This window comes from Gadus macrocephalus, chromosome 11 (genome assembly GCF_031168955.1).
Source record: "Gadus macrocephalus chromosome 11, ASM3116895v1".
NCBI classification, from domain to species: domain Eukaryota; kingdom Metazoa; phylum Chordata; class Actinopteri; order Gadiformes; family Gadidae; genus Gadus; species Gadus macrocephalus.
In genome coordinates, this window is record NC_082392.1 from 18,100,399 (window position 1) to 18,114,094 (window position 13,696).

Below are 13,696 nucleotides of genomic sequence, written 5' to 3' on the forward strand. Positions count from 1 at the left end.
GACGAGAGAGGGAGGGAGATAAGCGACTTGGAGGGTGGGAAAGATAACAGGCGATAGGGAAAGCAGGATGGAGGGCGGACAAGAGCGAGCGAGAGCCAAACACAGGAACACAGGGAGAGATAGAGGGCGAGAGAGGGAGAGAGAGAGAGAGAGAGAGAGAGAGAGAGAGAGAGAGAGAGAGAGAGAGAGAGAGAGAGAGAGAGAGAGGCAAGAGGTGGAATTTAATAAATTAGACGGGCGCCTTGCTGGTTCCCTAGCAACGGAGACGGCGAGCCTGGACTAGCCGGGTGTGTGCTCCCCAGCAAAAGGTCTCTCTCTCCTCTAACTTCCTCCTCCTTTCTTCCACCTCTGCGGTCCCAGCATCCACATCAGCCCCACTTTCCTCTCGAATCTGAAGTGTGTCTCAAGGTACCCACAATAGCGGCTGTCATGGTCAATCATCTAAAACAGCAGTAGTGCTGTTACTGTGGAAGGAGAAACGGCCTTCGGTTATGTTTGAAGTTTCAAATGTAATACATTTCACAATTCACCTTTCATGCAAACATTGGCAGGGACTTGAGAAAAAGGTGTTAAGCTAATGACATCACTTAGCCTCTTGTGAGAGGTGACAGCAAAGAAAATCCCTTAATAATTAGGATTACAATACCTTGAGGTAAAACCAATGGACAACTAAAATTGAATGTAATAATTTAAAACACAATAAATGCCGGAAGAAATGAAGTGCATGATAGAGTTATGTGTGATAAGAATTTAGTCCTACAATGGAATTCAAACCAGTGGAATTTGAATGTACTTTGTATGAAAACAGTATTTAGACGATGTATACATTTTCCAACTGTACATTTCCACTCACATTAACCTTGGCTGGGATTCCTTTTAGAAGCGCAGTCTGACGGCAGGGTAAATGTGCTTTCCAGTGGCCCCAAATGGAAGCAATAGATTAGTTGTTTCTCCGGATGGAAAATCAGTTACAGATGGACCTTTCAATTGGACCGGAGCCGACATGGCCACTTGGGTTCATTTGAGGTGTGTGTGTGTGTGTGTGTCGCTGGTTTGTGTGGCCACAAAGGCAAACGAGATCATTAGAGGCGTGCACGCGTGTTCCGTGTCACCACGGCGGGCCCAGCGCATTTCAGGCCAGCCCAGTGACGCACAGGGAGAGAGGGGGACTGCTGCCTTTGACCCATGATGCACCTGCACAGGCACACTAGACAAGGCTGCTGTTTAACAAGTCTGAAAATATTATCCCGCAGTCTATGACTAATTCCCTCTTTAATACATAAATACTTTTGTTTTTCATTATTTAATGAAATATTTATTTAATTCTTCACATGTTGAACTACCATAAACATTTGAAACTTGATTATGTGTACATTATGTGTACTCGGGTGGGAAATACCTTCTCGGAGGAATGGGCTATTAATACCAGGTAGAGTTGTTGTAGGGTTACCATTTTACAGCCAGATCCATGTCCGATGCACTTTCTATAGGGTATCCACCATTCGGTTGGCATCTTCTGCGGAAACAACTTATCACGAAATGGAGTAGCAGTAAAACGTAGATGCCAAAGGTGACCTGGCAGGGAGGGGAGTACACCAGCTGGAAGAGACCCCAGGGCACAGTGCGCCCACGACACACATCAATACCACCAAACAGTCTTCTATTTATCCATGGGTTCGCGTCCCAAAATGGGTCAGGACCCAGTGTGAGGTGACAGAGAAAAGCGCTAAGCGCACTGGATGGGAGATCCTTTGGTGAATACCAGGGAGCTTTCAGAGTGTGTGTTTGGGTCCCGTTGAGAAGAAGTTGAGAACCCCTGCCCTGAACCCTAAAGAAACCACAGGCCATCATAAGCTACGGCCATCAGCACTGCGGCTGTTTGAAAGACGTGATTGCCTCTACCTATGCATCATTGTTACATTACGGCCCTGCATAAATACTGCTGGAACATAAGGCCTAAACTCAACTGCACGGCTGGCAAGAAATGCTAATGAAAATGGGATAATGTCCCCTGATAAGGTCCTTTATGGACAAAGGAGGGGTCCCTTTTTCTCAGCAGAGCCACTGTATGTCGAACAGGGAGCTTCATTAAAACCAGCTCCATCATTCTGCCCGCAGCTGAATGGGACAAGAGAGGCATGAAAAAACAGGGTCAGTGCTGGCTCTACATGATATACATTGGCATGAGCTTGCATATTTAAGGCTGCATCGATCATAGACTGCTGGAATAACAGCAGATAGGATCTCTGTACAATCGATATCCCCTTGTTAATCTTTTGCCAGATGCCTAGTCTGAATCTGAGGGTAGAAAACCCCCGAAAAAAAGGAGGAATTAAAAACTAAATAAAACACGAAAATTCATTATGTAAACCTGACATCTGACATCCTCTCGAAGTCAATTGTTTTTCCATCTTTCAGAGCCCCAGCTAGCCGTCCCCATGAACACTAACAGCCCCCTGTGCCTCGGATAAAGAGAAACTGGGAGAGACTGAGAAAGCGAGAGAGAGACTGGGAGAAGGGGCGAGTGAGAGACTGGGACACAGAGAGAAAGTACATGTATGTATCATCTATTCTAAACGGTCCAAATCGTTGACGCCTCATCTGCACTTGAGTACCTCCTAGCGGCAACCGAGAGAACTATCCATGCATTTTATTGTATTTTTTTGCTAACCAAGGATAAATGGCAACAATTTCTCTAGCTGCCAGTCGGCTGACAGCACTGAAATGATAAGAAGAGCTGGAAGGAAAATATTGACTTATCCGTCAATTTGGCTCCATAAATGTGAAAAGTATAAGGGAGAGTGCAAACAAATTTAGGAGCTACTTTATTCATCAGAGGGATAAGATTCAACCAAAAAAACGAAAATAACATTTTATTTACAAGGTTTTTTTTACACACACAGAATAATTAATAGGGGACCTTTTCAGGCACGAATATAACCACACTTAATTTAAACAACGAAAATTATGAAAAATGGCGATAAGTATTCCCCCAGTGTAATGCCATGTTTATGTAGAACAAATGTAAATAAACTGTTAATTTAATATTGATAGGCTTGTAGCGTTTAACAAGGTCACCAACTGAAAATTATAACACATTTCCTAATTAGCGTGTGAGAGTAGGCCACTAGCCCCCCCCCCCCCCCCCCCCCCCCCTCAAATCATTAGCTTACTGCTAACATTTACTTCACCGGGTACACCTCTATTTCATTTTGATCTATCCTCCAGCATATATAGAACACTTGCTTTTTGATTCGATTTATATCAGAGCACAAAACATTTATAGACATTCACGGAAACACGTTGCTCAATTAAACTCGAATAAAGCACAATTAGCCGCACTCTGCATCGGTTCCTTTACAGTCAGTTATTGGATCGGCGCCTGTGGAAAACACAGAGCTCCAGCTATATCATCTCTGTGAGATTTAATGACGCATCAATCCAACCATCGGCAATAGATTGTCAGAGAATAGCAGACCGGTGGCGGGGCAACCAAAATAAACCCCATCAGCATCCGTCCGTTGCCAGTAGCGCAGTCGTGCGACAGCAGAACCCTCCTGCCGCTCCCTTTACCGAGGCTCCCGTCAGAGCTCCAGCCACTGGTATCCCTCGCTAGGAAGCCAGATGCTGATAAGTGCTGTTTGAATGCCAACCTAGCTCGTCTTTACAAAAGGCACTTAGGGATGACTTTTGCAAGGTCTGACTGATCGCTTGATTAGTCGAGAGTGTATATCTGATGTATAAAAAAAATCAGCCCATCATGCTTCTGAGGATACCACCACCACAGTGTCTGAACTGTTTGGCCCGCGATGATCTCCGTCCCTGGCGTCCGTACAGAAGGTCCATTTGGTGGATTGCTCATTTTGTGTTTTTGTGTTCTCAATCCATTGCAAGTCCTCTCTCCAGACATAGCCCATTCAGCCCATCCGAGTGAATAACTTGCAATCATCCTCAGACAGGTCTTTGCATGACACCCTTCGACGGACCACACTATGTCATATAATCTCCCAATAAATACATCGCTAAACTAAACTCAATTAGAGACTGCAAACCTCTCTCTCTCTTTCTCTCTTAAGAAATTAAAAAACAAACCAAAAAAAAACACTTTGGGCACCAGCAAAATTGAAAAGGTCAGCATTATAAAACCATTGCACAAACCACACACAACTGCGTAGGAAATGCTTAATGTGCATTACACAAGCACATTGGCTTACTTAATGCACACTGTGCTTAATGTACTAAGTAATATTATGCATTAACACGGATGTGGCTGCCGTTAAAGCAATAGTGTAACATAATATTATAATGATGCTGTACAGAATTGCACTGGGAATACAATTATAAGAAATGCCTGGAACATGCTGAAATTATAACTGGCCTAACAATATTACAGAGATTGCAGTGTTTGTATAAATGAGAAATATATGTCTATATATAAATTAGAAATATATGTCTCATTTATATGTCTATAAATGAGAAATATATGTCTATATATTACCAATTTAATTTCTAATGCTGCAACTATTATAATAAATATATTATTATATTTTTGCCCTCGTTGCTGTCTTTATCATAGGATGTGCTTGATGTACATATGCATGTTTATGTCACATGATGCCAATTTGAACTTCACTGACTTGTATGCATGTCCCATTTTAAGATCCCTATTTTTATCCCGTGTGGGGTTCTGGTGCTTAGCATCTCCGTGACTCGTCATCATCATCATCATCATCATCATCATCATCATCATCATCATCATCATCATCATCATCATCATCATCACCACGGTATTTGGTATTCCGTTTCACCTTCTCAATGGTCTCAGATCCAGACCATTAACCCTGTCAGCGTCCAATCTTTGGGAGCCATATCCCAAAAACCTGAGATACAGTATATGTACCATGTGACGAATTAGTCCAAAGGCCAACCCAGCGATCCCTGTAGGAAGAAAGGGCGTCCCGACGCGGACAGATACCTCCTTCTCGTCTACGTCTCCTCTTGAAGGCGGCAGATGGTGAAAAACCAACGCTGATGCACACTGCAACCGTTATTGTGTGTGTGTGTGTGTGTGTGTGTTGTAGTCTCTGTGTGTGTTTGAGTCTGTGCTTGTGTGTGTGTGTGTGTGTGTGTGTGTGTGTGTGTGTGTGTGTGTGTGTGTGTGTGTGTGTGTGTGTGTGTGTGTGTGTGTGTGTGTGTTGTAGTCTCTGTGTGTGTGTGTTTTAGTCTCTGTGTTGGTGTGTGTGTATATGATTTTTAGTCTGTGCATGTGCGTGTGTGTTTGCATTTCAGTCCACCTGATGGCACACCTCCAGAACTCTCTGGTTGAAGTCGTCTGGCTGGTCTGCGTACACATAGTGGCCCGCCCCACGTATCGTCTGCAGGATACATACAGAGTTACCCAGACAGGAATACTTCCACGTGGAATGGTGGAATGGTGCAAATTATGTTATTGTGCAATGGTGCAAATGATGCAAGATACAAAAATACGAATAAAACATATTCACAGAAAGTAAAATAGAAATGAAGTCCTAAATTAATATCATTATTAATTCATACAAAATAGATATAATTAATATAATTAATAATATCAGTTATTTATAAAATATATAAAATAATATTAAATCGAAGATACACAAAATATGGTTTAAGATATAAAGAGTTTTTGTGTGCACTTGTGCGTTTGTGTGTCTGTCTGTGTGTGTGTACAAAGTACAAAATGGTTGAGGAAGATAGGAAAGGTGTATATTAATATGATCACAACACAACCCAATTTGTGTCTGTATTTCCATGTTTTAGCCATCGATCGATTAGTTCATCAAGCAAGGCGTTTATCACGGTTCTAAAATCACGAAAATGCTAAAGAACGCAGTTAATCGTAGTGTGAAATAAAAGACAAACAAAATCCTCTTGACAACCATTACCTTACATACTGCAAGTTAAAATAGCCATGAGCCAAGTGAAGCAATTCATGATGAAAACCTCCTCAGAAACCACATGAAATCCTGAATAAGAGCAACACAATAGCCAGATACAATGATGGCAAAGTCAAGGAACTTAAAGCCTCGGAGCCAAGGCTCTTGCATAAACACTCTTCCACTTCCAGGCTAAAGCAAGAAAAGACACAGACAGAGATCGATAAACCCCCACACGGCGAGGAAGAAAAAGGAGGATAACAAAAATCCATGGAAAGAACCAAAAAAAGAAAAAAGACTTCACATTCTCTGGTCTCGCCTCAGACTCCGTTCCCTCCCCCGCCTCCCTCCCCCACGAGCCTCCACCACTTACTATGATTTCCACGTGCGAGCCGCGCCTCATCTCCTGCACGCCGCAGCCCGAGTGGCCGTCGATGCTGGAGCGCGAGCCGTACACCAGCGTGATGGGGGCGTCGGGCGGCAGGGAGCCCAGCCGCCGCAGCAGGGGCCTCTTGGCCCAGCCGTACGGCAGCGTCATGCTCTTGAAGGCCGTCTCCCCGCTGTGAAACGGAGCCGCACAGTCAGCGCCGAGGGGACGGGCGGTAGGACGACATTGAGTCCCCGCAACCCCCAGCCGTGAGGGCTCTGGGTGGAGGCCTGAAGCACTGAGGGTCTGATCAATTACTAGTAGCGCTGCTCAATTATGGAAAGAAAATCAGCATCGCGATTACTTTTACTTATTCAAACGAATAAATTTGAGTTTGTAAACATGTTGCATTTATTCAGCATTTATCTCCAAAAAACACTTTGCCACTGAGAACTTTCCACTTTAAAAAATACACAAAATGTTCTCATAGGAAATCTTCTAATCTAAAAGAATGTACAATATGTATCCAGCTGTTATATTTCTATACAACATTTAATGAGTAGAACGAATATACTCGCAATCAAGTAGATAAATTGCGCAGCCCTTATTACTAGGCGTCTCACCAGCTGAGGTTTCCTGATCTTTCACTGGTGTAAAATCATGGCTTCAGATTAAAGGAGTTTGCTAAGTGACTTATAAACATAAGAGTAAGTAGGTAAGCAACGCATTGTTTCGCAATAAAGGGGTTGGTGGGCTTGGATAGAAAGACGCTGTAGGTAAGATTTAAGAGTGTCATTTGTTTGAAATGCCATAGCCATCCTTCAGATATAATTATAGACAGTCGAGATTCTCTTCCCTCAATGGGTGGAGGAATCCATCTTGCCTGTCAATCACACACGCACACACTGGCGTTGTAATTTACGGCCCTCCCTCTCTCTTTGAAACTCTTACCTACAGCAGCTTTAAACGAACACGGTGGATTGTGTACTGGCCACCGAAGAACCCAGTGCCATCCATCAATTTCCCCAGGAATATTTCATTGTTGTTGACGGTTGATACTGAGTTACATGAGGCCAAGTTTGAGTTCTGGAGTTAGGATAGGGAATGAAAGCCGAAAGAGGAAAAGCTGAGAGGAGAAGCAAGAGAGATGTACCTTGGTGCCTGGACGTTGAGGTGATAGATGTACTCCGAGACTGTGTTGTCAACAAACATGGACGCAAACTTCTTCTTGAAGTCTGGCCGCAGGGTCTGGACTAGAGTGAGACCTATGGCAGTTGGGTAGCAGGGTTAGAAAGAGTTTTGGTGGAGGAGTTTTCCCTGGTCTTGTTCCAGAGCATGTTGGTCATACGGTCAATCATGTGTAGTTTCAATAATGTCAATAAGTTAGCTTTTTGCTTTTATATTTAAATCGATACTACACATAATTGTTATGGACACAAATATAATACACATATCTTAGGTATTTTTTGTTTTCTACCACTAAGTACAATCCTATTTTTATCTCATTTTATATCATACCACACTTTGGTACCCCACCTACTACAATACCTTCATGTATGTCATATACACTAGTCTATGAAACCTTCCTGTTGTCTTCTTGTATCCAAGGACACAAAGATATTAGCCATTATGCCCCTCCCCTGGCTCCCTGTGAATCCATGTCCTCACACTGCACAACGACCTATATACCCCGTTCTCGCTCTGCTGCTCGCCGCAGCACGCTGGGAGCCTCCCTACCTAGGGGTCCCACCATCCGCAGCCCCGCCAGGGGGTTCAAGGGGCTGAGCACGGCCCCCAGAGCCTTGATCCACACCGGGACGGGCCGGTTCTGGTCAGACGTGGCCGGGCGCTCTGGGAAACCCCAGGGCTCCACCAGCACTATGTGCTTCACCCTGACGGGGACGGGGGGGGGACGGGGGGAGGGAGGAAGAGAGGGAGGGAGGAGGAGAGAGCGAGGGAGGAAGAGAGAGGAAGAGAGAGGGAAGGAGGGAGAGAGGGAGGGAAGGAGTTGGGGGAGGGAGGGAGGAGGAAGGCGAGAGAGAGCGAGGGAAGAAGGGGGGAGATAGGGTAGGAAGGAGGGAGGGAAGGAGAAGGAGGGGGGAGGGAAGGAGAAGGAGGGAGGAAGGCAGGACGAGAGAGGGAGAGAAAGTGTAGGAGGGAGAGATTGGGAGGGAGGGAGGAAGAGAGAAAGAGAGGATGGGTGGGAGGGAGCAAAAGGGAGAGAGAGAGGGAGGGAGAGAGTGGGAGAAAGGGAGATTGGATTTAAAGGGTTACCCAGCACCAGACCACATGTGTGAGTTTGCTGCCATCTAGATGTTGACATCCATCAACCGTGCTTCACTGTTAATAAATGCACCACTGCTGTCAAAGGTTTTGATTCCTTTGAATAAATCAATGTTTGTATAAATACATGTTTTTTCTATTTACAATTCCTGAACGAGTTCTCAAACATTTGAACTAATTCCAATGCATCAATGTTAACATGTATTTAAGGGCACAGAGAAGGGCCCCCATCGTTCTTATTCCCGCGTTATCGCTGTGCCCTTGAACTCCGAGCCAAGCACTCGCCAACCTACTTGTAATCTGTAGCGCTAAACAAGAGCCAGGGGAAGAAGATGCGAGGAATCAACACGCCCTGCGCTGGTCGTTTTTCTGTGTTTGTTCACAAGCTGTTCCATTTAAATAAGGCACCGGCGTCCTCGATGGCGAGGGCCCCATCTCATAACTCAGGAGACCGTTTTGGACCGTGGAGATAACGATAGGGAGGGGGCACGTCTCACTGTTACCGATGGAGCAGCCAGATAACGTATTGAGGACATCTCACGCCTCCTGCATTGTACCTACATGCGCACACACACATACGCAAACGCACACACAATGCCTGAAGCACAGAGAGACGCACACACAGACCAAAACACACACACACACAGACTGAAACAAACACACACATACAGACTACAACCCCCCCCCCACACACACACACACACACTACTAAAACACACACACACACAGACTAAAACACGCACACACACAGACTACCCCCCCCCCACACACACAAACAGACTAAAACACACACACACACACACACACACACACACACACACACACACACACACACACACACACACACACACACACACACACACACACAGACACACACACACACACACACACACACACACACACAAACACACACACACTTTTTTCACTTTACTTAATAAAGCCCAGAGAGGGAAGGAGGTGGGGGGGGGGGGGGGGGGACAATGGGAAAGTGAGGAGGTACATTTGGAGGACACAGCTGCTGATATCAGCGGCTGCCCCCTGCCATCATGCAGGGTGTACGCGGGTATAATCTGTAAGGACGTTCTACATCCTTCATCTCCGCGCCACCTCCCACATAAACGGCCCGCCGACCTCTTTAGTCAGGAGTGGAAGTGTTGTTTTTTAAGGAGGATAATGAAAGAAATTGTCGAGCACAATGCAGTCAACAGACTTGATTGCATGTGATTGGGGGAGAGGGTTCACTCGTGATTAGGTGGGTAGTGTTTGACTTGTTGTACCGTTACCAATCAGCGACTCCTGGAGTTGTTGATTGGAATCAAAAATGCAAAACACCAACAATCACGCAGGATAGATAAACATAAGAATTTGCTCTTCCTATAAGATTTGTTTAATTGTGATTAAAGACACTGAATGTCTGGTAGCTATAGAAATAGGCAGTACCGTCTACCCATGGTAGAAAACATGGTCTAATGCTGCCGTCTTGACTTCACTCCAGCCCAAATAAATGATAACTGTCTATGTTTTTTGTCCGCAGGCATTTTTCCACCTTGGGGTCATCATGGGTTCACAGGAGATTGCCGGATATCGATATATGAGTGTAATTTTTTCATCTAAAATGTTTGCGGGTAAAAGGTCCCTTATATACAAACAGACTAATGATTCGTAGCCACGGGAAAATTACTACTCAATACACTTCACTAGGAAATTGATATTAGGGCCGCAAATGTTGATCGGATTAAAATAATTTGTGGGGGCAAGTACATGCAGAACAACAGCAACTTCAGGGTGAAACATATCTCAGGTTCCTACCCTGAATACCTCATGGTACAAAACATTTCCTGGCTAGCTAACAATCCTCTCAGTAAAGGGTACGACACCACCTAGATAGCTCAGATCCCTCTCAGTAAACACTTCTCCATCCATAGCTACAAGACACCCCATAGGTAGTTAACACCCCTCCCGGTAAACACTCCTGCGTCTGTTTGTGCAAGACATCACCGAGTAGCTAGCTAACAACCCTCTGACTAAGCACCTCCCCGCCGGTACCTTCTGGGGTGTCTGAGGGCGTAGGACGCGGCCAGGTATCCCCCAAGGTTGTGCCCCAGCAGGATCATGGCCTCCAGGCCCAGCTGGGCCCTCCAGCGCTCTATGGCGTCCACAAACAGGGCCTCCGCCGCCTCTGCGTCCGCGGGGAAGCAGGGCCGGCTGCTCTGGCCGAAGCCCAGCAGGTCCAGGGCGTAGACGCTCCGCCCCCCCCGGGACAGGGCGTCCAGGTTGAGGGCCCAGAGCCCCACGCCGCCCCCAAAGCCGTGGAGAAGCACCACGGGGGTCTTGTGATGGCAGGCGGCGGGGGCGTCTGCGGCGACGCTACCGTCCACGGCTAGCGTCCACAACTGGTTGCCGTTGCCGACATCGACAAACTGTTTGGACAGCCGGCCTTCTATACCTGGTGTGTTAGAAAGGTTCAATAAAACACAGGGGTGTAGCACTGTCGATGAAGTTGATCGTTATTATAAACATTACATTTAAACATTTAATCTCGAGCGATACTGTCGACAGACTAGCTCGATTTGGAGAACGTATTTGTAGTTTATATCATCTATATTTTGTAAATGATTCACTGTTCAAACAATTCGTTTGAGAAGTGTCTCTTTGGTGAGGTGACGATAAAGCAGGCAAAAGTAGTTGTTATTCAGGTAGTCCTCAAATCCAAGTCAGTATTTGAGTGTTAACCTATACTCAAAGTCAACCCCATCCCGTATGGCCCTAACTTTTTTTTTGGTTTTTGTTCCTTATGTTCTGTATTATTCACTTAACAAGCAATAAATCATTCTATAGCATGACCAACACAACATTGGAAGCAGTCAACATATGAACTGCTCTTTCCTTTAGGCTAGGCCTATGTGTTGAGATGAATTGATGCATGAAATTATATTATAAGATCTTTATTTGACTATTGAATCGTAAAATAATAATGAATATGAATCTTACCGATCGCCAGTCAGTAACAGTAACAAATCACCAAAGAAAAGAAAAAACAACAACAAAACGCGATTTGCAAATTGCGTTCTGTTAGATCGCGATGTCGGTCTGAGCTCGATTGACTTGAGCCCTACTCACAGCGCAGCATCCGGTCCTCGGCAGCCCTCAGCTGGCTCTCGGAGGTGGGGCACCATGCCGGCAGCCAGTTGGGAATCCACAGCGACCTGGGACAACACACAACCAACAGACATTATCCATTGAATCACAGCAACCTGGGACCACACACACAACCAACAGACACTATCCACTGAATCACAGCGACCTGGGACAACACACAACCAACAGACATTATCCATTGAATCACAGCAACCTGGGACCACACACACAACCAACAGACACTATCCATTGAATCACAGCGACCTGGGACAACACACGACCAACAGACATTATCCATTGAATCACAGCAACCTGGGACCACACACACAACCAACAGACACTATCCACTGAATCACAGCGACCTGGGACAACACACAACCAACAGACATTATCCATTGAATCACAGCAACCTGGGACCACACACACAACCAACAGACACTATCCATTGAATCACAGCGACCTGGGACAACACACGACCAACAGACACTATCCACTGAATCACAGCGACCTGGGACCACACACACAACCAACAGACACTATCCACTGAATCACAGCGACCTGGGACCACACCTGGGGTAGGGGTGGATGGAGCACACCCAGGGACAGAGACGATTATATCCAAAGGCAAATACATTGACAATTAACGGAAGTTGTTAAAATTTGGGTTTGGGATTATGCATGCACCAAAGATTTTTGTTAACATTCCTTTATAATAATTACTATGTGTAAACTAACATAGTGGATAAATAAGCTGGATAGTGTAGGAACACAGTACAAGCCAAAATACATCATCGTTACGCAAAAGTACTAGTCTAATCATAACTATGCCATTGCTAATTTCCTGAGGATAACAATTTGATGGAGACAGGTTGGTGAGTTTCTACGGTTATAGTACGGGACAAACAATAGCCATATACAGATAAAAATGATTATGTAAAATATTTACATAACTTAGTCCATCATAATACATGCTACTCAATGGAGAAGGATATTACTCCAAATGACAGCTTCTCATATTGCCTTTTTAGATATGTGTCAGTCGTTTTTGATGTGTTTATCGTTAACTCTACAAACTCTAAAACATCAAATGTATGTCAAGCAGGAAATGCGTACTTAATATGGTAATAGTGTAATAGACATGCGTTACTAAAGAAGCCCCATATGTTCCCCTGGGCTTTATATAAACAGCTGACTTGGTTGATATGGGGCTTTCTACTACATATGAGCAGCAAAGAAGGGTGGTGTAAACATCAACTAATGGAGACTTATAATGGAGGGATGTACAGTACTTATACTATCAATTTGCGAATTTGCTGAAATGAATGACAAACAACATTCAAAGGGTTACAGAAAGTAAAGCAATTCAGGTAATTAGGTTCGAGGCATTTTAGTAATATGTTTGACGATTATTAATATTTAATTGAGCTTTAATAAACAAATTGCAGGGGTCACCTCAGTGTTGAATCCACGATCCCCAACACACCGCTATAAAGACTGTGGACACCGAAAAACGTCAGAATGCGCTGAAGCAGAACTCTGAAGCTAAAAAAAAATCAAAATGTTGATGGAATCATTCTGTTATCAATATGCAGACTGACAGAGATTGAATCCATCATATCAGAAATGCTTTCATATACTATATTATTATTCATTCATTGGTCATTACCAAGTTAAGGGCAGACAAATGCCATTCTTATTGTTAGTATCCCACTCAAAAAATCCAAGCAATCACTGAGATAACAACTTTGTTTATCTGAACAAGAGCAGATGACACTTTCAAAGTTTGTGAAATCAACCCATTTACACGCAGAGACATCGAGCTTTTACACAATTATTGTATCGGTAACATTCATTAATATAAATTTCATCTACTCAAAATATAATATGTATGTTAAAAAAACAAGTAAGTAAGTGCCATTCACCCTGTCTGTTTAGTGGTTATATCAGCCATTCTTCCTCACGAACACGTGATCGCAGACACACTGACGTCACTCCC

The 13,696-nt window shown here is 44.5% G+C and overlaps 1 protein-coding gene across 7 annotated transcripts; it reads right to left on the reverse strand.

The window, feature by feature from the left end:
• Positions 1-2,858: 2,858 nt before the first annotated feature.
• On the reverse strand, positions 2,859-13,693 carry abhd5a (abhydrolase domain containing 5a). Of its 7 annotated transcripts, none has more exons than XM_060065303.1 (8): positions 13,623-13,693; positions 13,153-13,242; positions 11,683-11,768; positions 10,609-11,008; positions 8,017-8,171; positions 7,433-7,544; positions 6,286-6,472; positions 2,859-5,375 (listed from the first exon to the last, which is right to left on the reverse strand). In XM_060065303.1, the coding sequence occupies exons 1-8, from the start codon at positions 13,649-13,651 to the stop codon at positions 5,286-5,288; spliced, it is 1,149 nt and encodes a 382-aa protein (XP_059921286.1). In that variant the 5' UTR covers positions 13,652-13,693; the 3' UTR covers positions 2,859-5,285. The 7 variants fall into 7 exon arrangements, with proteins under 7 accessions (XP_059921286.1, XP_059921287.1, XP_059921290.1 ...); XM_060065304.1 differs by having other exon boundaries at positions 13,153-13,194; positions 13,623-13,688; XM_060065307.1 differs by lacking the exons at positions 13,153-13,242; positions 13,623-13,693 and adding exons at positions 11,867-12,208; positions 12,259-13,144 and having other exon boundaries at positions 11,683-11,816.
• Between the last annotated feature and the right edge of the window lie 3 nt (positions 13,694-13,696).